At 38.5% G+C, this 23,754-nt stretch overlaps 1 protein-coding gene across 4 annotated transcripts in view; it reads right to left on the bottom strand.

The window, feature by feature from the left end:
* Positions 1 to 23,754, bottom strand: part of inpp4b (inositol polyphosphate-4-phosphatase type II B) — a 188,130-nt gene that overhangs the window by 18,040 nt on the left and 146,336 nt on the right. For all 4 annotated transcript variants that reach the window (XM_088006342.1, XM_088006333.1, XM_088006335.1 and 1 more), the window contains 7 exons: positions 18,256 to 18,439; positions 12,161 to 12,451; positions 10,012 to 10,150; positions 3,996 to 4,168; positions 3,640 to 3,763; positions 3,124 to 3,250; positions 398 to 538 (listed from right to left, as the gene is read on the bottom strand). In XM_088006342.1, coding sequence (XP_087862468.1) covers positions 398 to 538; positions 3,124 to 3,250; positions 3,640 to 3,763; positions 3,996 to 4,168; positions 10,012 to 10,150; positions 12,161 to 12,451; positions 18,256 to 18,439 — 1,179 coding nt within the window. The remainder of the gene's footprint in view (positions 1 to 397; positions 539 to 3,123; positions 3,251 to 3,639; positions 3,764 to 3,995; positions 4,169 to 10,011; positions 10,151 to 12,160; positions 12,452 to 18,255; positions 18,440 to 23,754) is intronic.

Below are 23,754 nucleotides of genomic sequence, written 5' to 3'. Positions count from 1 at the left end.
GGAAACACCACAATTGCAAAATTGTGTTTTACTGACATTAGCAGAATATCAAAAAGGAAACGCAGATAGTGACTGCTGGTACCCTCTCCATGGAACCCCACTACAAAAACATTCAAGGCCTTAAATATTAGTGATTTAAACGGGTACGACATGCAGTGAGGAAAACAATAAGACCAATCTACATAACGATATCTAGGTAGTTTTACTTTTCAAGGGAATTGAAGATAAATTATCAGCAGCTATGAATATAAATGTAAGATCCTCTGAATAAAAACACGACAGACACTATGAATCACTTGTAAAACGTCTGATATAGACTGAACTAGTTTGCATATTGATTAAAGAAGTGTGTGTGTGTGTGTGTGTGTGTTTAAGGGAGAAAGAGCAGATGCAGTACCTCTCAGCTATAGTTTGTTGCTCATTGATGCCAACGTTAAACAGAACGGGGAAAACTCGCAGAGGCCTGCCCTCCTTGATCTCTTCTGGCAAGGTCTGAAAAATCACTTGTGGTAATGGCACTTCGACAGTGAAGTGGTCTCTAAATACAATGAGAGAGAGGGAGAGAGAGAGAGAAAGGATCATTTAGGAGAAATTCAATAGGTTCTGCAGTTCTGATGGACATAATACCTTCAGGAAGTTGTAAATGTGGCACCTGAGTAAGGTGTGGGCAAGCGCCGGAATAGAAACGGATGGTGTTCGTGCTTCAGAGACAGACATGAGTGTAATTGTGTGAAACTGCCTTTAGCACTCTGAATATTCAGCCAAGCAGCTGCAGCATTATAAAGCTACTTCTCTCCTATGTGGATTAAAGTTCACATAGTTCAGAAATGAAAATGACTTCCTTATTACTGCCAGTAGTCGACTGCTGAGTGACTTTCTTCCTTTTCCAGCTTTCATGCAGATTTTCTTGCCCTAAACATCTCATCTGTTAGGTTGCTACTATGCAGTTTTTTTTTCCATTTTCACGGATTATCCTTTGAGCTTTCTAGTTATATCAACAAAATAACCTCTTTTATGTAAAATACCCTGTAGGGGTTTTACCTTTATCCACATTTTTAAATATTATTCCTGTCAGAATCCTGTGTTGCTTTGGATTTCTCTGGTTTTGTAGTTTTTGTTTATTTGCCTTATGTCTGTTTTGCTTAGTTCAGTCTGCTCTCAGTTCAGGTATGTTATGTTTATTATTAATTCCTTATGATTAGTTATTATTTGTTACAGTTAGATTTGCTTTCCTCTCTTTCTCTCGCTCCTTGCTGGTTCTTTCTGTTATTCTCTGCGTTCCCAGACTCCTTTTAGATTTTGATTAAATAATAGATAATTTCATAATAGACCACTATAATCTGCTTGCATTTTGGTCCAACCTCATTCCCATGCCATGATGGGTCCAATACTTCTGTTTCCTCACACATTTGCCTTCCTTTCTCCCAGGAAGACAAAAACAGTAACATTTATTTATTAAGCTAAAACATGACTTGAAATTATGAGGTAAAAAAATAAATAAAATTATATGTATATATATATACACACACATATATATAACACAGCTTATAACAAACGCCGACTGCAGTTGTTGTTTGTGAGCATAAAGTTTATCAGATAAGAAAGTGCTTATGCATTCACCGTCAGTAGAAAATGCCTTCTGACGTCCACACCTCACACACTATAATTAGCTCCAACTGTTTTTTACTTCCACTGCTCAGAAAAGTGAAGGAAAGAACATTTGACAGCTTATCTGTTTTTTAAATTCCATCCGCAGCACACAGCATTAGCTTGAAGAGAGGTTTTAGTGCTAAACAACGTGTTCTTGTGAGGGTCAAAAACACACTATTTATGTGAAGAAAAATGAAACTTGCACCACTGCATGACTTGATGTATAACAGGGAGGGAAAAGCTGTTGGAACATCTTCATACATCCCTGTATGCTGGTCAGAAGAAGAGCAGAGATTTGAAACTACCTGAATGGTACAATGATGTTATTGTTTTCAAATTACAGTTTTGTCAGACTTGGAAATGGCTGCATTCAACTTTTCTTCTCATTTCCTTCTCCTCACTGGATAAATAACCAAATATATAGTCTTTTTATTTTCTGCCTTGCGCTATGAAACATAACTTCATCACCTTTTGGCTTCTTTGTGCTTGGCTCTTTTTCTTCTCATATTTCTCCATGTAAGTCACAGAAACGAATAAAAGTATTTTGAGCTACAAGTCTAAACACAACTGAGAATAATAATTGCAAAAATTTTATGTATCCTTTAAAGCTGCAAAATGTAATTTTTATAAAAAAGTATTTTTCTCTGTTTGTTGAAACTGTCACCGTCTCCGTCTATCTGCACTCTGTCGCTGTCACACCATAATGTTGTGACAGAAAATCTGAAAAATTTAAACTCTTCTCCCTTCCCAGTTCTCCCAATGCTAAATAGAAACAACCAATCAGAGACAGGAGGCGGGTCTTAGCGCTGTCAATCACAATCTCATCCTCCATCCCTCTCACCTGCTTGGTCTCTGCTAGCACAGCCTATTGTGAATGCTCATGCTAGTTAGCATGGCCACCTAAAAATGGTCTTCCTGTAGCGATAAGTTGTTTCTCTGCTACTAGCACTTTGAGCAGCAAGTACATGAGGTTGATTGACAGTGCTAAGACCTGGCTCTGATTGGTTGCTGTTGGTTGGGAGCATTTCTTCAGACACTGACAGCAGCTCAGCGAGGAAGCAGGAGATTGATGTTTTCCCAGATTATCTGTCTCACAACAAACTGTCACAACATGGTGACAAATATATAAAAACATACTTTATAAAAGATACATAACACAGCTTTAAGATGCAGCAAATGTGAGCAAAGAGGTTAGAAAATAACCAAACAGACATAAAGCTGTGGCTGGACACAGAATGCAAGCAAAACATCACAATGGATCAGATTTAATATACGTTTTTAAGAAAAATCAATAAAGTAATGTGAACTGGTTCATGTTGCTACTACAAATTTAAGTCATAGCTTTCAAATAATGAATTCTCAGCGTGACCTAATCAGTTTTTGAGAAGCGATCGTTGATATGTTTCTCATAAAACTGAGTCATGCCATCGTCACACAAAGCGGCTGAACCTGGCAGGGTGCGAGGAATCTCACCGTCGGCCACAAACTGAAGGCTGCAGGTCACTGAGGTCATCCGCTTTGGCCTCTGTGATCTTGAATGCGACTCTCTGCAGGTCAGAGATTCCAGTCTCCATGTCCTCGAGCATCCCGATCTCTTCACCTGAAACAAAACATCGCCCAGGACTTCATCTCTGCTCCTCACCTCGTTTCCGACATTCAGTAAAATTAAAGGAATAAACAGCAATAAAGAATCGAGTTTTTTTTTTTTAATCTGTATTTGTTTCACTTTCTAAACTAATCTTCTTAGAGTTGTTTATCCTTCACCAGGAAGGCGTTGTATGAAAATGAATGAAGGCTTTGTGATAAGAACATTATGCCAAAACCAACAACCCACTGAGTCATCACCTTGTTTTTGTACATGGTGTAACTTGCCACAGTACTTTTCACTCATCACCTTATTGAACAGTTATCAAACTAAATGCTTTTCTGCAAAGTGTAGAACAATGACCTGTATTGAGTGGAGGTTTTGTGCTGCGGTGATTTACTCACTGTAAGTGCTCAGCAGGCTCTCGAACTGAGCCACCAGGCCGACGAGGTGGAGCTGCCTCAGGAAGTCTTTGTCCTGCAAGCCTGCGTACAGCCTCATCACAAAGCCACACGCCAGTGCTGCCAGCTGTCGACGTGCAACAACAACAACTTCAAACGCTGCTTTCATGCTTCCGAGCTCAGACAATACGAAAGGCGTTGCTGATTTGAACAGATAGAACTGAGCTGCAGACAAACTGCTCAGGTATTTATTAAATTATAACTAAACCTTCATGAAACAAAAGCCAACCTGGGGGGGCAGGTGGGGGGCAATAAATCACATTTTACTGTAAATGTACTTGATGAGTGCAGCCACCTACTGCCTGACTGAAGACCACGTCTCTCCTCTGCTGCAGGTGGAGGCCTTGAGGTATGCTGCACGCTGCCTCCTGCAGGAGGACGAAGGTCATTGCTCTCTTTGCTTTCTCCACCACCTCCAACACACACTCCTTTAGTCTGGTCACCAGAGGACTCAGCTGCTCTCGCCAGTCACCTGCAGAGAAGTAAAAGAACAAACATTGAGAAGAGGGTCAGAAAGAGTTTAAAAATGAATCTGTTGGGATGTGATGTTTGGAAATGTGTGCTGAATGTCGGGCACATTTGGAAAACTTCTTCCAGTTTAAAGGGAATATTGCAGCGAACCAATCACAATGCAGCAGTCATGCTGCTGTTGGATGTCTGAGTAAAATCTGCTCAGTTTTTTATGCACATGTATGGAAGTATTTAACTGCCAGAACTCAGAAGTAAATTTAGGAGCACGATCTTGTCTTAACAAAAATGTTTCTCGTTACAAGATGCAAAACTTGTTAAAAGATAAAAGTTTGTCGTTGTGACGAGACAAGTTTTATATCTTGTTACACCAAGAAGGTTTTTCATTTTAACGAAATAAAAATGGGCTCCTCTGACAGATTATGACTTGTAAAAAATACAGGACTTCCTTTGATTCCTCTTCTTCCTGTTTTCTGAAGACAACATCTAGAAACCCAAGCAACATGTGCTGCAGTTTTACTGTAATCACCATTTTTATTTAAAATATATTTTGGTTTTATTAAGACATAAATCTTGTTTTAAGTTTTCTTGTTATAATGAGAAATTTTCTCATTTTAATGATATAAAAATATGCTCCTCTTATTACAACTAATAAAAAAGACTAAGGGGTTTGCTGTGACTCCTTTTCATCCCGTTTCCTCTGACAATATCTAAAATTTCAAAGAAGTTTTGGTGTTTTGATGTTTTGATGTTTTCTATTTAAGAGATATACTGTTCTTTTTTAAATGTCATTTGAACAACGAGTTTTCCATCTCGTACAAAGAAAGCTTTCATTCCTCACAGATTACAACTTGTTAAAAAGGCTTGAAAAGCCTCACTATAAATCTTCTTCCTCTCACCACATTTCCTCTGCTACTGCTTTACAGTTATGATCTTTTGCATTTAAAAGAGAAGATATTTTGTTTTTAATGACATATATTAAAACCAAACCATAACAATTTTTTTTATCTCGTTAAATCGATAAAGTTTTCTCCTTCATGCCAAATTCTGATTCCTGAATATATTTCCAAACTCTGACGGTTGAACACTTCTGTACATATGAAAGGTTTCTGCACCTCTGCAAGCAGTTTCAGCCAAGCTGTGAAAGAAATATCGACAATCAATGCTTTCATAAATGTATTAACACAATGAAAGGATGGAGGTGAGGACAGCTAGTAGAGGTTGCCTTGATAGGCTTTTTTAGATTCAGTACTGAACTGTGAGGCCCTGAAATGACTTCTGTAGCTTCCCCAGGTTTGCATATGAAATCTTTCACTGCCATTTAATTAAGTCAGGGGTGTCACACTAGTTTGAAAAGAAGTCTGTGATTCCAGTCTAACCTGTTAGAGTGCTGGTTTAGTCTGTTTAATAATAACAAAAAAAATACAAGTGTGAACATATACATTTTGGCACAGGATAACATTTACATCACCCACCCCATGTTGCTGGGCGTGTTTCCTAACTCTGGTCCTAAGGGCGCACACCTGCATGTTTCCCATTTCAACACACGCGATTTAAAGTAAAGGGGTTTTTTTCAATCAGACTTCTGTGGAAATTGATGACTAATTAGTAAAGTATCTTTGCGGTAATTTGTTCCTTTAAAGTATGCATCCTGTATATGTGAGGGAATCAATCAATCAAGTTTATTGGTATAGCACATTTCAGCATCAAAGCAGCTCAACGTGATTCACATCATGAGAAAATAAAACGGTCACCAATTGTACAACCAGTAACAGACATTAGATTTTGTCAGATGTCATCATCAAGATAATCGACACACATCAAACATGTTGGTCAATGTTCCATTTATCATGGTTCATAAGCAGCTCTAGGCAGCCTTGATTTAAAGGCACTCAGTGTTTCAGCTGTTTTACAGTTTTCTGGAAGTTTGTTCCAGATTTGCGGTGCTGAATGATGCTCCTGCATGTTTGGTTGTGGGGATGCAGATCAGACCGGAACCAGAAGATCTGAGAGGGTCGATACAGCAACAGCAGATCTTAATGTATCGTCATGCTAAGTGATTTATAAACTAACAACAGCATTTAAAGTTTATTCTCTGAGGTGACGTGTTCTGTCTTCCTGGTTTTAGTCAGAACGCCAGCAGCAGCATCCTGGATCAGCTGCAGCTGGAGGAGTCATTGTTGACAGGTGGTGTGTTAGTACAGACTCATTTATAGTTTTCCAAAACTGTCCACATGAAAACAAACAAAAACAAAAACACTCAAAATAATTATTAATTTACCAGCAATGTAGCCTCTGGCTTCAGCTGTCTAATGGTGAAGGTATTCCAACCAAACATCAACAAGAGAAACTGCAGCCTTCTGCAGTAATAGTTGACCAACACATTTCATTTTTAAACTCTTCTGCAGAAGATGAACACATAAAAAAGTGAAATCTTACATATGGGAAACATATACCTCTGTTTGGGAGTAAGAATAGAGATTAATCTGAGGATGTAATTCACTAATCTGAAATTTTATAAGGATTTGCATTCCATTATTAAAGAGAGCTGGGTATAAACTTCAAATATCAACTGAATATATAGTCTTTTATATTCCAAAATCCTCCCAGTCTGAATTCAAGCTCAATACATTCATGTTCTTAGCCATCCCTAATGAGCGGTCTATTGAGCAGCCAGTAGGGGGCACTGTTGGATAGAGGTCGCCCAGCGTGCTGTAATATGTTCAGTCTTCACATTTTAAAAAGTTCATGGACAAACACAGATGCAGAGTAAGACTCCCAGCTTGTGAATCACATCAGATTGGGCTCAGCCTCGTCGGAGAAATCTCGTTTCATTTCAAACGCCGCCATCAGACCGAAGGGAGAAAAGGAAGAGGAGGACAGACGAGTCCCACTCACCTGCTCTCAAACACATCAGTATAAACATCCACCTCTTCCCACAGCACTTTCTCTCCAAAAGTCCAAAAATTACTCATGACAACCAGAAGTTAAATCCGTTATCATGATTCTGCCCACGTTTAGAGTTCACTAAGCAGACGACCGCCTGCTCTGAGGCAGCTTAGCATCTTACTGAAGGAGCTCTGGGGGCTGGCGGAGAACCAGGTGCTCTGGCCTTGTTCCTTGCACACATGCACCAAATAATAAAAATACACCAGCATTTCTATAGAAGCAGTGGAGCGACCTAAATGGAGAGATTCTCTAAAAGTGATGGTGCTGCCCTGGGTGCCAGCTGGCAGCTGCATCAGGGTGTCTCCCACCAAACAGAAGCTTCAGAGAGGATTTGATACGACCAGGAGGAAGACGAGCAGCTGGCTGTCAACGGGGAACGCGTCTGCATAAACTGAGCAGGTTGATTCACATTTTTATGTCAAAATTTAGCAGACTTCATTTAAATTTCTGTAATCCTTTCTGATTTATCAACATTATTACTACTAGTTCACAATGAATCTATGATGGATATTTCTATTTCTGGTCATAGAGAACCTGAATATTGATGGCAGAGATGAGTGGTGTCCAAAATATATGTTTGTTTTTTTTTTGTTTTTTTTTCTGGATCAGAAAACTTGAATTGATTGATTACGTCTCTGTAGAACAGGATGACATGTGAAAACATGTAAGTCAACAAATTGAATCAGCTAAAATAGCTAAAGTGTTTCCAGAACAAGAAAGGCCAATAAAAAGCTCAAACAGTGTTGAGATGGGTAGAAAACATTACTAAAGAGCGAATAGTAAATAGTTTGAACTCTATCTGCACTCTGACAAATTGTTGGAAAAATGCAAGACCACTGCTCCTGTCTCCAGGAAGTGAAGACCAAAAATAGCCGACTTCAAGAGCGAAGTGTGTAATAATTTGTCAGAGAAACCCAGGGCAACTTCTGAGCAACTGGAAGCTTAGAAGTTCGGTTCTATCGCAGACACATTGAGACACAGCAGTGTGCATGGCAGGACTGCAAGAAGAAAGCAACAGCTCTTCAGAAGAAGTATTATAAGGTTCCCATGAAACAGACAAAGAGCTGCTGAAAAAAACACAACTCTCTGGATGAATGAGACTAAAATAAAACTTTGTAGATTAAAGGAGAATTGAAATGTTTGGACCAGGAGAATACGGTTTCATCTCTGGGAGTCTTTGCTGCTGGATTTGAAGTTAAGCCACACTGTCACCACTCTGAGTTACCAGGGAAGTTAGTCCTTGAGCTCGCTGGGAAATGTAGTCCCAAGGTGGAACAGGAAAATGTTCTACATGTCAAGGTGTCTTTGGACCAGCCATCCTGAAGTTAAAACCAAACTGCTTACAGGGGAATGAATGAGTGTTTGAGTGTGCATAGGCGAATTGTATAAAAGTGCTTTAACTGGATCTGTAGAGTAACAGGTTTAGTGTATGATTAACAGAAGCACAGTAGGTAGGTCGGTAGGGGAATCCAGCAAGTGCTGCTGAATTAAAGCCACAGGCTCTCGCTGGGTTTGCAATGCTGAAGATTGTCGCTAGGAAGTGCAACTTTGAATTCATAACACAATTGTCTTATAAGACCTAAGTATTGTGTTTATTTTAAATTAAAATACATCATATTTTGACACTCGAAATCCTAAAAGTCTTGAAAGTATAAAGCAAAAATGACATTTAACACTAAATAGTTTTTGTGGCAGATGAGTAATATTCATAGCACAACTGTCTTATGAAAAAGGCCTAGCTATGGCGTTGGTTTTATTTTTATTAAAAAAGCCAAGAACTGATTATATTCTGGAGCTCAAAAACCCAAAATCTTGAAAGTATGAAGCAAAAAACACTGTCAGGTTTCAAAAGTTTCTCATGGCATATAAGTAATAGAGTTAAAAAATCTAATCAGATTAATCAGACTGCAGCACTGTGATAAATCACAATTAATCACCATGCTTAACTTTGCAAGACTGAAATGTAAAAATGCGTGTTTTCTATAAAAATTTAAGAAAATGTTTTATTGTCTCAAACCGAGAATCTCAGTTTTCTGGGATTTTCTATTCACGGAGGTTTGGAAGAAGTTGTTTTGTTTAGAAATTTAGAAATGTTAACTATAAACTGGTTGTGCTTCAGTGAAGATTAACGCATTAACATTGGCAGCTGACATTCATACACAATACTAATCATATTTGCTGTTAGTAAAAACAGTCTGACGTCCAGAAATCATATAATTTGAATCAATAACTGCTCAATATAATCTTTCTTTTGTTTACCCATTATCTGCAACACCAACTCTTTTTTTTTCCTAGTGCCTGAGCCAAATGAATGAGAGAGTGATTGCATATCATTACTTTAGCTTCTTTTCCAACCACCACATGTGTGGAATTATCTTGAAATCACGTTTTAGGGCCAGACAACACGCTGGCATGAAAAAACTAACTGCAGACAGACTCAGAGTGGATTGTCAGAACGTTTTGACAGCTGTGAAAACATCACATGTAAAACAAGGACTGTTTGTGTAGAAAACTGAGCCTTGCACAACTGTTGCAAAAATGTCATGACTTTTGATGAGAAAAACAGGAGTCCCGTGGTATTACAGTGAAAATGCTGCTCAGAACTGGAGCAGGAATTACAACTTCGACCTGAATTCTGCCAGAATTTGAATTTTTGGAATTACAGTTTTTGTTTTCGCCGTTGATGACCCTGAGAATATTTCAAATGTATCATCATCATCACTTTCAACCGCCTTCTTCATTGCTCTCAGCTAACCTTTTTGTTTTATGTCTTTTTTTGCACATGAACAAAATTACGAGATGCAAACCAGAACCCAACTGAAACAGAAAACCTGTATTCAGTTTAACCCTTTACACACCGTAAACCTTTAAAGCAAAACGGCGTAAACAGCGTTTCACCTGGGTTGTGTGAGGTGATGACATCAGCGAGCTGTTGCTCCGGCGCTGGCTCTGGCTTGCTGTTGTCACCTTCGAGGAGTTTATCCACCATGGCGATCACACAGTTGAGACATTTGGCGACGTTGGCCCAAACCCTGTCCTGAGGAAGAGATCGCACAACCACCAATCAGGCCAGATCAGCTTCACTGATTCCGCTTGTCTGAGGCAGCAAGATGGAAAGAAAGCCAAAGAAATAAAAACAAAGAAAACGAAGCACAGCAAAAACTCTCTGTGTTCAACAGATCAAAAGGAAAAAGGCTGTATGGATTATGCTCAAAGCATTTCCTTTGTTTCTTCCATTTCTTCTCTTTATTCGGGGTTTCAGTGATGAACTGAGGCTCATTTTTCTTTGTGTGTGTGTGTGTGTTTGCATATGGGACCAGTGTATTTTTTGGAATTTCTTAGGTTAAAAAAACGTTGTTTAAATGCCAAGAAATAATTGAATCAGTGTCTCTGCTGTCAGTGTGACAGAAGCTGCTTTCACAAATAAACAAAGTAGCCTGCATGCTCACTTGAGAAGCTGGCTTAGTTTCAATGATAAGATTACTACACAATAATCCTGCAGTTTGTCACAGTGAAATATTCTAATTCCTGGAAAATTAATTTCCACTAAAATGGGGGAAAATGTCCAACGTGTAACTAAATTTTCCCAATAATTGACATGATTGGCTGAAACAATGACGTCTGTTTAAAACAGTAAAAGCTCCTTCGTTTGCTCAGAGTTTTATGATTATTATACAAGAAATACACTGAAATTTACATAACATTTACTGTAAAATATCTGCATGACAGTTTTATCAAAACAATGTTTTATTAGATTATGCAGCATTGTGCAAAGGTTTTAAACCACCTGTAGATTAGGTTCTTACAAAAGGACTACTTTAGCTTTTTAAAGTAGTCTGGATATGTGAAGATCATTAAAACTTTTCCCTAAAACTGATTTTTGAATGTTTTTTTGTCCAATCCTTATTCAAAAAACAGTGTCTGCTAAACGTTTGGAAGCTAAATGTAAACTTTAAGACACTTTATCTACTTTTAAGAAGAAGTCTAATTTTTTTCTTGTTAATAAAACACATATCATTGCCTTTGTTATTCTGAGCCATTTCTGTAGTTATGGTGCTGTAGAACATTTCTTTAATGTAATATCTTCTCCTACTACTCTCCATTTGCACATTATTTGCAGTTCCTGCTGCCATTCACTTTAATTTCTGTTTTATTTTAATTGAAGAAACACCTGATGTTCTGCTTGGCTGCATCTTGCCTGGATGAACTTGTTGACTGAACTGTTGCTACCATAACTCTGTGTTCTGTTCATCTTCTCATATAAAGTGTTTCTGTCTCAGTGATTCTGAGTTTAGATTTGTCACTTTTCTGGACAAAACCATTGATAGAGCCACATCTGGCACTATTAGTGTAAACTTTTGTTTTTTTCTTTCATACTCCTAGTATTTCTGGTCCAGTTCTTCTTTGTGTAGCTTTTTTCCCCCTGACAGATCTGTTGCTGATTTCATTGCAGTTGGAGGTGACCGGGGTTTTCCCTCTCACTCCTTGCTCAGGAGGAAGGCTTGCTGCCAAGTCAGCGGCTTCATCTACTCTGCAGGGCTTTGTAGATATTTTTTTATTTACCCTTTTGCATAAAATTTGACTGTGTGTTATAATCTGAGCTGAATCTGGCTGTGTGTTTAGATTCTACTGGAATCAGTTGGATCTGAACTGAATGCTGGACTGAATTCGACTCCATTTAGTTAAATTCAAACTATTTGTTTTCAAAAGTGCCTTGACATTAGATTTAATGTTAACTGGGCATTTATAAATAACCTGAACTAAATTTAATTGGATTAATTCACTTTTAATTCATCGTGTTTGTCATTTTCAGTCTTTTCACTTATAATATTTGTCAAACTCAAGACTTGGGGTCTAAAACCACAAAGTATTTTTATGTGGCCATCTGGACTAATGAAGGGCTCATAAATAGTTTCATCAAGGTGGCGGTTGTGTGCTTGAATATTATTTTATCAATCAAATCAAAGCAGTTTATATCTGTGTTGCTAAAATGGATCAATCAGTCCCTCTAGAGGGTAATAAGTTGAAGAAGTGTCCGGATACCAACCCATTCCTCTTCGTCGTACTCTTTGTGGTGTGGTATGGAGTCTTGGTGCTTCAGCGACCCGCCGTCTCCTCCTTTCACATTATTACACGCCACCGGGCTTTCTGTGACAGGACTGTGGCCCGGTAGTCCTTGGACCGGACTGTGATTCAGGTCCCCACCCTGGCTTTGCTGGTGACACAGCACCGGAGTTTGCTTCTGGCTCTTGGAGACGTACCCGGGCCGGGCCGCGTGCAACGCTAGCAGGGCGCTCTTGACCAATTCGTCCTTAAGCGTGTGGACAAATTGCTCTGTCTGCAGCAAACGAAGAAGGAAAGAGATTGGAAAAAAGACAGACAGTGGAAACTACACAACAAATAATGGAAGTGCTGAAGAAACAAAGCAGACAGGGTGTGTGAGACAGAGAAGGGCCGTCACGTCGGCGAGGCGGAGTGGGTTTGAAGAAAACACACAGAAGTATTTACAGAGGAAGTGAAAAGAAACAAGGAAAGTGAACACAGTCCTTCAGTATAAGGAAGATGCTCTCCATTACCCCACCTCAATGGAAGAGGAGAATAACAGCAACAAACAACAAACAATTCAATTACTCCTCCTCCAGCCCTCCTCTCCAAGGAGCCCTCCCCTTCTGATGTCAAATTCACCAGCTACTGTTTGCTGCTGATCATCCTGGAAGCTGCTGCGACTCCCAGGAGGAACTCAGTTACCAAAGCTGTTTTATCACCACAAAAATGCAGCTAAACAAAACACAACAGCCAGAATGCCAAAAGGAGACCTGTGGTGTCTTTGCATACATGGACACGGTTCTTATTTTTCTGCTTCGACCCCCCTGATGCAGAGAGAAACTGCAGGGAGTTCTCCGTCAGCCCTAAAGAAAAGCACTGCAGTGTCAAATCTCCAGCCAGCTCTGAGCCGCGTCCTGCACAGCTTCACAGGCAAGTCCAAACTTCAGCCGGCTTCGTCTCCAGTGAAGTATTCTCCTTTTTAAGAGACTGGGTGTAAATGTAACCCAGTGGTTTTAGAGCAAATTGTGGTAACGCTTTATTTGAAGGGGTGTGCATAAGACTGACATGATGCTGTCATAAACATAACGCCACCAGTCATGAAGATGAAGGAGTCTTCGTAAATGTCATTTGGTAAATAATGACACTTTTAATGGAAAGTTCCATTAAAACTTGCATTAAAACACCATTAAAAGTGTTAACTTTGCATTTGGTTATGTCATGCCATGTTTATGACAGTGTCATGTCAGTCTTATGCACATCCCTTCAAATAAAGTGTTACTCAAATTGTTATTTCTAAAAATGGGGCTTCTTCCCTGGATGACAAATCTTTTGGAAATGTGTTGCATCATCACTTCAATGCTATTCAAAAAAACAACAAACTTTTCTATTGAAACCTCAGGAAAAACTGACACATTTTCTCACAAACTGATGTTTCAATGTAGAATTTACATCTTTTTCCTTGAAAATATTTGACATTTACTTCTCCATAGCCAAATATAATTTTTTCTTTATCTGCAACGACTCTACAACTCTAATAGTCTATTTCAAAGAGCATATATTTTATGATGCAGTTTGTCATGAATAAAACATACATTTACTAACTCATGTGAGCCCTGCATTAGTGTTTTTATTAGAGTTGACCATCTGATGATTGCCTAAAAAGAAAAGCAAATGGTAAAGACTCTTAAAAACACAATTACATTTAATGTGTATCCATTTAAACCTAAATTATCTCCATTACTGTAGGTCAATGATGCAACAACTACAGTCTATAAGTAGATCAAATGTGTAACTGTCTGAGAAAAGGCATGTCTGATGGAAAACTGCTGCACATAAATGAGTGAAAGATGAAAAATCCAAACAGCCAAAAGAAGAAAACGGATGTAAAAACTACAACGTTTGGCAAAGATTGGAGATTCAAATCAGGCTGAAATTAAGCTCTGCTTGTCTGACCTTAAAATTAATTTGCAATCTGAGTTCAAGTAGTAGTCACTTCTCTAAAGTGAGTTCACAGAGTAAAATATTGTATTTAAAATTTAAGCTGGATCAGAAAGTCAGAGCACTGGTGATTCGTTGAAAATTAATGAGATAAAATCATCATCAAAAACCAAGCGGGCCAAATTTTTATGGTTTATTGCAGGAAGTGTAGATAATGTGTTTAAAATGTGAAAAACAGAATTGAAGATTTGTTTACTAAGGCCAAAGATAAATGGTGCACGTCTCTGCAAAAAATACTTGTTTGTGTAATTCATCAACATCCATCTTTGAAAAGGCTGAAACGCTGAGCATCCCTGAAGATAAAGTGTTGGTTGCCTTCCTAAGAATCTGTTGATCTGATCTGGAACCAGGAGCATCTGAGTCTGAAGTCTGAAAGTGCCTCAGCGCGATCCGACAGTGAAAAAATGTTATCTTTGATCTGGGAAAGAGAAGAAACATAAAAAATCCATTCACCCTCAATGATTTCCCCCTGAAGGATGAGCACATTTGGGCTCTTAAAAATAGAACTCGCTCAGTTCTTTTCTGGTTACTTTGTTTTAGAAACCAGTCAGATCTCAGCTACCTCTTAAGACGGTATATTTCCACACATGTAGATGGATACAGATCAAATCCCACTGGTTCTCTTTTTTCTTTTTAAAGCAGCAAACCAGGAACATGATAACGTTCCAAGGACACAGCTGAAGGCAGGGAAGATTAGTCCGTTCACTGTGATTATCATCAGCGTGACATTATTATCATCATCAACAGAATCATTATTATATAAAGACAAGAAACTTTTTTTAATACCCAGAGCTAATCAAGAAGTAGAAAGGCACTGACTTACTGGAAACGGTGAATAAGGATAGTCGAGGCAGACCTTGGAAAGATCTTGGAAATAAATCGTTTTACTCTACATGCTGCACTCCTGATTTGGACAAATCTGTATGCTGCAGCTCTGTAAGACTATTTAATAAAAAAATATTAAAACAGTTAACGGTCTTAGAGCAAAACAACACTATAATACAAGTAGTTGCTCGTTCTGAAATGAGACGAAATGATTAGAAAGTGAGACGAGGCAAGCAGCGGTGAATACCAACTCACAGCAATAAAAACAACGAAACACCTTACAGCTACTAAAGGTGTAAAATGCAAATAAGTATACAAACACTAACAGAAAAACATAATCTGTTCCGGTAGAACAAACAGTCTGATCTCTAGAGGAATAAAATTACTTAGGTAAAAGCAATAATGATTTCTTAAACTAATGAATTAAAAACACAGATGGTCAGATAACGGAAAGACACCTCACCGCCGGGAAAACCCATTCCAACTGAAAGATGGCAGAGTCATGATCTGGGGTTACATTGCTTGAGATGGAGCAAGACTTGGACAATTTCAAGTTAAAATAATATCCAAGTCCAGATGTGGGATACTGACAAGAAGACTGAATCTAAAGGTGCTTTAATAGTGTTTTTAAGTCATATTTTGGAGAATTTTATCCAGAAACTATGAATTTTGTAGGAATTTCTGAATAAATTCCTACTGCCAATATTGTGGAAATGACTTCACATTTTTTGCTTGTATTCAGTCTAAAGGCACTGGATTGGGTTTGTATTGTTCAAGATATAGACAGGTTCATCTGAGAAAATTTGGGCAATTTCATGAGGAATTACAAGGTTTTAATTTTTTTGAAGATTTGTTCTAAAGCCATCCATTTTCAAAATGCATCGTAATGGCCAAACCTTCCAGGAGTCTGTGCTGGACGTGGAACCCGTTGATAACTGCTTGCACTTCTGTTTGCTTCAGAGTTTGCACAATACAGATATTTAGTCTCAACAGGTGTTTTTGCAGGACAGCCTCAAAATGCTACCAAACTAGCTTAATGTTTTATGTGGAATCTCAGAAGACTCTGCCTAACATCATCGTTTGTATGTAAAGACATGTCAGACTCAGCACACAGCTTCAGTCTAAAAAACTAATGTCTTGGAACTGCTGATGGTAGTTTCATACTAAGCAGTTTGCTGAAGTGCCAGGCTAATGTTAGCGTGTTGAATCCTTTAATCTCCATGGCAACCATTCAGCTGTGCAAAACGGCCGCAGCGTTTTGCCCGTGTTTTGCACGAGCTGTGCCTCAAAGGAGCCGTGCCTTCGAGGCACAAATCCTCCTCAGAGCTGCGTACAGAGCAGCTCTCCCCCATGACTCTCCTACTCAGCTCCTTCAGACTAGCAGCAGCAGTTAGGAAACACCTGGTGGAACTGTGCATATGCTGAGCTCATTATAGGAGTTACTTCTCAGTGTAACGCTGGTAAAAACGTTGCTAAAGGTTTAATAAAAGAGCAATGCTGAGATGACTTCCTCAAAGTGGAGTTTCAAACAGAGCAGGAGATTTTAAAGAGACAGAGGCTCAATTTCAAAGCAGTATAATATGAAGTCAAATTCCTTTTAAGTCACATTTGATATACAGAGCAACTGAAGGTAACACGGTTGAGTTGATTATGCTATAAAATGATGCAGAAAAACACCGCCCCTTTAAGCGAAGCACATAATTAAGTTCAAAGCAATTTTCATTTTCATCCCACTCAACATAAATAGAAACCTTTATGACATTTATGAGACTCCTTTCACAAGAACGTGGTGGAACCTTTACACTTGTTGATTCATGGACTTTACAAGAAACAAGTAAAAACTGGAAGCTTTGAATTTCTCTCCATCAACTCGCAGTGAAAGATTTAATTAAAATGAATCGGTTATATATTTGACCACCTAACAGGAAACAAAAACCCGTGTTTGTGGTTCATTAAAACATTCCAGATTTTACATGTTTACAAAGCTGCACCACTCAAAGCCTCTGCACACTGTTTCAGGCATGTGTCTGCATAAAAATGTTTGTGTGCTGCTCCTTCATCATGGACTTTGGGATTTGAAGAGAGAAAGAGAGAAAGAGAGATGTCATCATCAGCTTTCTGACAAACACACAAACCCGTTCACACTCCCACCTCCCGCTGCTTCACACACAAACACCGACAAACCCAGCTTGAGATTTTAATCAGCGCGCGGCCCTCCTTGTGCTGACCAGGCCAGGGGCTTGCTCGGCCAGCGTATGCGTGTCTAATCAAGGATGAGAGGAAGCGGTGACAGAGCGAATGTACCAATTAAGGAGGCTGATTGGGCTCTGTTCCGCTGTGGCACAAACAATCTCTCCCACTACAGATTGCAATCTGACAGCACCAGATGTAATTCATTAATTATACTGATAAAAATGCTCTAGCTCCATAAACCACCATACTGCACATGCATATGTTTCCTTTTTTCTTTATTTTGAGGGGGGAGATCATCTATTAAACTGAAACATTAAAAATCGTTTGTGGAAAATTTTACATTTTTGAGTATCTTATTTAAAAAAAATACTGTTGGCAGAAAAGTGCAGCTTGTGTGAAATCACCATTAACATTTTTTAAATTGTGTTTTTAGGTCACATTGTGGGGATTTTATCCATAAGCTATGAATTTCATAGGAATTTCTCAATTCAGGTTTGTTCTTCCAAGACTGTGGAAATGGCATTTATTCATTTTTTGGTTGCATTCAGTCTGAGGGCTTTGGATTGGGTTTGTGTTACTCCAGATATGGACAGAGTTGTCTGAGAAAATTTGGGAAGTTTAATGAGAAATCATAGATTAAAAAAAATCATTTCAATATCATCCATTGGCTAAATACATTGCAGTAGCCAAACCTTCCAGGAGTCAGTGCCGTCCTACAAATTCCCAACTTGTTCTTTTACCTAAGATTTCTATTAAACAGGAACTAAAATAATTATTCATGGAAACTTTCACATTTGTCTTCTTTTCAACACAAACTGCTGGTAGAAAAGTGTAGCTTGTATAAAATCCCTTTGTGGGCCTGCAGTGAAACGGCTTGCACCAACATAATCCACAGTCGACATTTAAACACCACCATTAAAATGAATGTTTACAGATTTTAAAAAAGAGGCATGAATGCAAATGAATTTTGAAAAACTTAATCTCAAGAGTTTGTCTGTTGCTGTGGATTGAGACGGAGAGCAATGAAGAGGCAGCTGAGACGCAGGTGAAGGAAGATGGGAGATTTAGCTGCTGGCTCACCTTGTCGGAAAGGCTCTTGAGTGCATCCTTGAGTCCAGAGGAGGAGTGTTCAAGGGCGGCCTGGAGGAGCTGGTCAGCCAAGCTCGTGATGTGGGGCTGGAGGAGACTCACGGTGCTGAGCACCTCCTGGGCTTTGGCTGTGTGCTGAGGGGAGTAGTAGATACACTGGTAGGCAGTGCTAAAGCTGAGATACAAGAGAAAAAAAAAGCACAAAAAATTAATATTTGAACAGTCAAACTACAGCTGCATGGCTATAAACTGAAAAAAACGTTATCTTTGGGAAGATATATGAGATTAGCCCAATTTTTAAATTAAGGCTGCTGTGATGTAAGATTTAAAGTCATGAGAAATTAGGACACCCCATTAAATATGTATTTCTTTATTAGGAAGAGCTCATATGTTGATGTCTAATGATTTAGCAGCACTTAAAGAACAAAAGTTAGCCTTCTGCCACTTAATAAGTAAAAGCTTTTCAGCTGAGGAAAAACTAAAGACACACTGCTGCTAACAGGCTAAAATAACTAATAATTTTCTTTGGTTATAGTGTTCTATAGTTAGTTCTTATTTGATATTGTGAAATAGGTGCTGTTTTTGCAATAAGTGGGAAGCTGTGCATTATTTGCATATTAATAATAAATACCGGTAATAATAACAACAAGCTTAAGTGAGGCACTTAATTTTGCCATCTGCCAGTCTGATATTTTTCTAAAGACAGTTTCTCCGACTCCACACTCTTTAGCTGTGACGTGGTTTTTCTTTATATTATCATTATTTCCAGCCTGTTTCAACCCGGCAGCATCACAGTGGGATCAGTATCTGGGCTTTGACTCCATTTCCCAATGCTCAACCAGTGTTTGATGGATTAACTGGTATGTTTTGGATAACCGTCATATCGCAGTGTTCAGTTAAGTTCAGCTTTATTTATTTAGTTTTATTTTTCACCCTTCAGATCCTTCTGATACATGATATATTCATGGTGGATTCTATGGTGGTAAGTTAGGCAGATCCTGCGGCAACATATCATCCCAAACCACAACACTTTTAGAGAATAGTCTGTTTCTGGTTTTACAGGGATCCACTTTCATACTAAAATTAGCATGAGCCTGCTGAAGGTCCTATGATCACAATTTCGGGTTTTTGGAGACCAGGAATGTTGGTAGTTGTTTTGAATGTCCCCATTTGCTAGACTGTTTTTCAGACAGTGGAAAGAATGATTTAAAATTGCTTTGAGTTCTCCCTTAATCCCTTTTGTCTCTTGGAAAAATACAATTACAGTGTCGTAATTATTTAACTTTACATTTCTTGCTCCTATGTTGGCTTGCAACACGCAGTGAGCACTCAAAACTAGTAAAAACATTTAAATATTTCCTCCATTCCAAGTGAGACAAATGAAGGAACAGAATAATTTGTCATGCAAGAGATTTTCTTTTTTCAACAATTATTCAGGCCGACTTTTCTCTGAGTTTTTCTATTTCTCTTCCAGGCATGACTGTGGTTAGAAGATGTCTGTAGGTGAAAGAAATGCACAGTAGAGCTGTGAAATTACACAGTAAATTGCTTTGAGTTTCACATTTGGTTGTGTTACGGTTCAAAGCAGCTCAAAACAAAACCAAAAATGTATTACTCCAAACACCGATTTTAACATTAACACTAGAAATACTATTTGCATACAAGTTCAATATATAAAAATGTCAAGGTTACCCTTTGTAGACAACACAAACTCTTATCAGTAAAAGGGATATATAATGTCTATATATACACTCATAGTGTTTAAGTGCTAGAATCGCCACTTATAAACTCATTTGCTGAGAAATAGGGGTCTTTGTTCTTGAACTAAAAATGTAGGTTGTTGAGCAGAAGGACCAGGGTTGAATCAGGAACAGTAGTTATATGTGTGAGAGGAATTAAATCAGAGAGAAGTGGAAAACATTTTACAGGATGAGCAGAGGATATCTGCAACCAAGCAGGTGTGAATAACAATTTGGAGTCAAAGGTCAGCATCTGAGAATGAAAATACAGAATTTTACTTTTAAATTGACATTTAAGGTTTCTAATGCCTAAAAGAAAACAATTTACCCATATTGATCTATTTGAGTTTATTCCATCCAATAGGTAGCAGATTTAGCTCAAATCAAATATCCTACACTACAATTCAATACAATAATAATGAAACTCAAAATTTCATTACCAATAACATAAATATCTTCACTTAAATGTGAAAGCCATAATTTAATTCTGCATTAAAAAAAGTTTTTGTTTCACAAACCAAACTGTGATATGTTAGATTTGCAGTCAGCCATTTGTCCAGAATCAGTGAGTATTCTGCATGACAGGAGTCAGTGTTTATCCATGAAACAGAGAGTAATCCAGTCATAAGATTCAAAGCATAAACAAATGATATCTGGAGCTGCTCAGTGTGTTGGACTCATGTAAACGTCACAGCAGAGTTTTTTTTCTGGATGCATTTTATCATCAGTTTAGAGGAACAGCTTCACAGCTAAACTGTCAAAGTTGGACCTGCAGTCCAATGCCAGCTCATTTGCATTCTATAAATAATGAATCCCTTTCCAGTCTAATCAAACATCCTCCTCTGCTCACGTTCCTGTGGCTTTCAATGAGTTTTCTCTTACTTCTTTTTGTCTGATGTGATGTAGAGCGGTGCAGCCATTTGTAACCTCGCCCCCAGGCTCGGCTAAAGTCAACTCCTCCAGGCTTTATGTAGGTCAGAACCCAGAGTCAGATCTAAACCTGGATCCTAAAGTTGGAGCTAAACATTTTGCATGTGAATCTGCCTTTTGAGGAACAGCCTTACCGTGTGGGTTGATATGCATCAAAATTTTCAAGGTCAAAGTGACCATGAAATACGTCTTCGGTAAGCTAATTTTAAAATTCTGGCCTTGTCGTTTTGCCTAATGAGGCCCCTGGAGAACGACCACCCAGAAAGTTGAAGGTAATCAAAGCAATTATTGAGTGAAAGTAAAACATGGTGCGGTCACTGACACAGAAGACCATCTTTTTTACAAGACCACTTCTAATTTACCCATACCTTAAAGCGATTGATTTCCACCAAAGACACCTTCAAAAATGTAAAGAACAGTAAAATCCATTTTGCTTTGCTTCATCCCTTGTGTGTTTACACTGATAAAAGACCATAAACGATCTTCCACAGGAGAAAAAAAGCTTCAAAAAGAAGCAAAGGTGAAAGCAGTTGCTGTACTCCAATTCAATAACAGCACTGTTGACTCATAAGTACAAATCCAATCCCATTAGGAAACATATGCAGACGGTAATGAATGCGAGATCCTGCCACCTAATGCTAAAAGGACAGAATTGATCCCTTCCAAGGCTGGCTTTGGCAGGGAAATTTAATTGCCTCATCAGGGTTGTTGTAAGTCCAAACAGGTCAACAAAGATTGCAAAGTGAGCGAAGGCAAAACAGCATAAATCTGTGAATGCAAATTTGATAAGAGGCCAAGGGGGTTGCACATTTCATTTGAAGCCCTGGGTATGTTTCCGTCTCCAGCATATCTGTTCTGTGTGTCACGTTTTTAAACACCGTGCCAAGACAGAAAGCTGCAATATAATCCAGATACAATAACCCTGCAGTAATTATTGCTTATGTAAGAGGTAAATATTTATGTTTTATTGAAGATGTGACAGAGAGACGATTGGACTGCTGAGAAATATTAGATCCTGGTACCGCCGAGCTAAGAGGGAGGACAATTTTCCCAGAAAACAATATTGATGCTTGCTTGACTCGTCTTAATGTTAAATGATCACCTTTATTTGTTAGTTGTTACAAAAATGAAAATGACATTGAAATTATTCAAAGATTAGAAACAAGAGATGTTTTTGTTTCATTTTTATTTACTCCTGCCTCTGTTCACAATGACTTTGGAAATGTTAACGTAATTAGACTTTGTAACATGAATACAAATCATTTATCTAGTCAACGTCTTGTCTGGTTGCTACATCAATGAGACCTCAAAGAGTTATTAGTTTAGATTTTTAATAAAAACCTCTAGAGACTCAAATTTGTGACCAATCTGTCATGATTTGTATTGACAAAGGAACCAAACAGAAGCAGGAGGCAGACACAGCCATGTAGAGAACATGTTGTAGAGAATCCAACATCAGCGGCACTGAAGGATGTGCTACCTCACACAAACTCGAGGCCCAGGGGCCAAATCCAGCCCGCCATAGTTTCTGATGTGGCCCTCCAGACTCCAGAGGAAAGCAGAACCATCAAGGTAACAGCAGTTTGCTTAAATATTATTTTATCAAACAAATCAAAGCTATTTTTGATCTCTTTACTGCTAAATTACATCAATCAGTACCTCCAGTTTTTCAAAATAAACAGTTCACGTTAATTCATAATTGTGAGTTTATCAAAAATTTTCTTCAAAAACTGAGAAAAATATAGGGCTCCCACCTGCAGGGGGCAGTATTTGTCATTTCTACTACACTGCTGCCCCAACCTGACTTGATATCAAATTACTGTCTAATTGATGTGAAGAGAGAAAAAAAAGTCACATTTAACGTCATACATAAGTGCAAATATTGCAAAATTGCAAATATTTCTGAAGTACGTAGCAAAATCTGTAATTTCAATTACAGAGAAAAAAAAATCACAAAAGCAAGGACTGTCATGAATTGTGGTTTGTGTGAGGTGGTGAGGAATGAACGCAGAGACCCAGGTCGTGAAGGAAATGATGATGATTTAATGATGAAAAGCTCTAAGCAGTCCAACACAGGCGGCACAGCAGAGAGTTTAGCGCACAGCTAATTACCGGTAGCAACTGATAGCGGAGGACTGAAAACGAGAGCTGACGCTAACCAGGACTTAACAGTTCGACTGGAGAGCAGAACGTGAGACACAACAACTGACTTCCGACGTACACGACGAGGATCCGACAAGAGACAGAGACAACAGGTGGGACTAAACACACTGGGAGGGTAATCAAAGAAACGAGACACAGCTGGGATCAAACAGGGAAGGCAGAGACTCAGGGGAACAGACTAATAAACACAGAAGAACTTCAAAATAAATACACAGAAATGACAAGGACGTAATCACTGTGGAAAATATGTTCAATATTTTTTCATTTTAAGAAAAAATTTTACAGTTTTTTGTGGGTTTTACATTCTTGCACAATTGACCCTTTTAGAACATCCTGATATGATATAATCAGTATCTTGATTATATTAACTGGAAAATATGTGCTTATTAACTCAGTGTAGTTAAGGAGACGATCTCTAGGAATCCATCACTCCTTTTCATAATTGATGACATCTTCTGGCTTTCCAAAGGTCTTTATGGTTTCCTGTTTGTTCATTTAAAAAAGCTCCAACATCCTTTACAGCTTCAAAAACAACATTAGAAAAATAAACGAGTGTAGAACGACACTTCAGTTTAACTTCAGTGCAGGAGGCAGTTGGTACAGATTAAACTGGGGAAACTGGCCCCTCCAAAGTGGATTTCATCCTCAGTTTAACCAC

This window comes from Poecilia mexicana, unplaced genomic scaffold (genome assembly GCF_051168715.1).
Source record: "Poecilia mexicana isolate PSO_F unplaced genomic scaffold, ASM5116871v1 scaffold_1, whole genome shotgun sequence".
NCBI classification, from domain to species: Eukaryota; Metazoa; Chordata; class Actinopteri; order Cyprinodontiformes; family Poeciliidae; genus Poecilia; species Poecilia mexicana.
The sequence above is the reverse complement of the archived record's forward strand: the minus strand, read 5'-3'. Positions and strand labels throughout refer to the sequence as shown.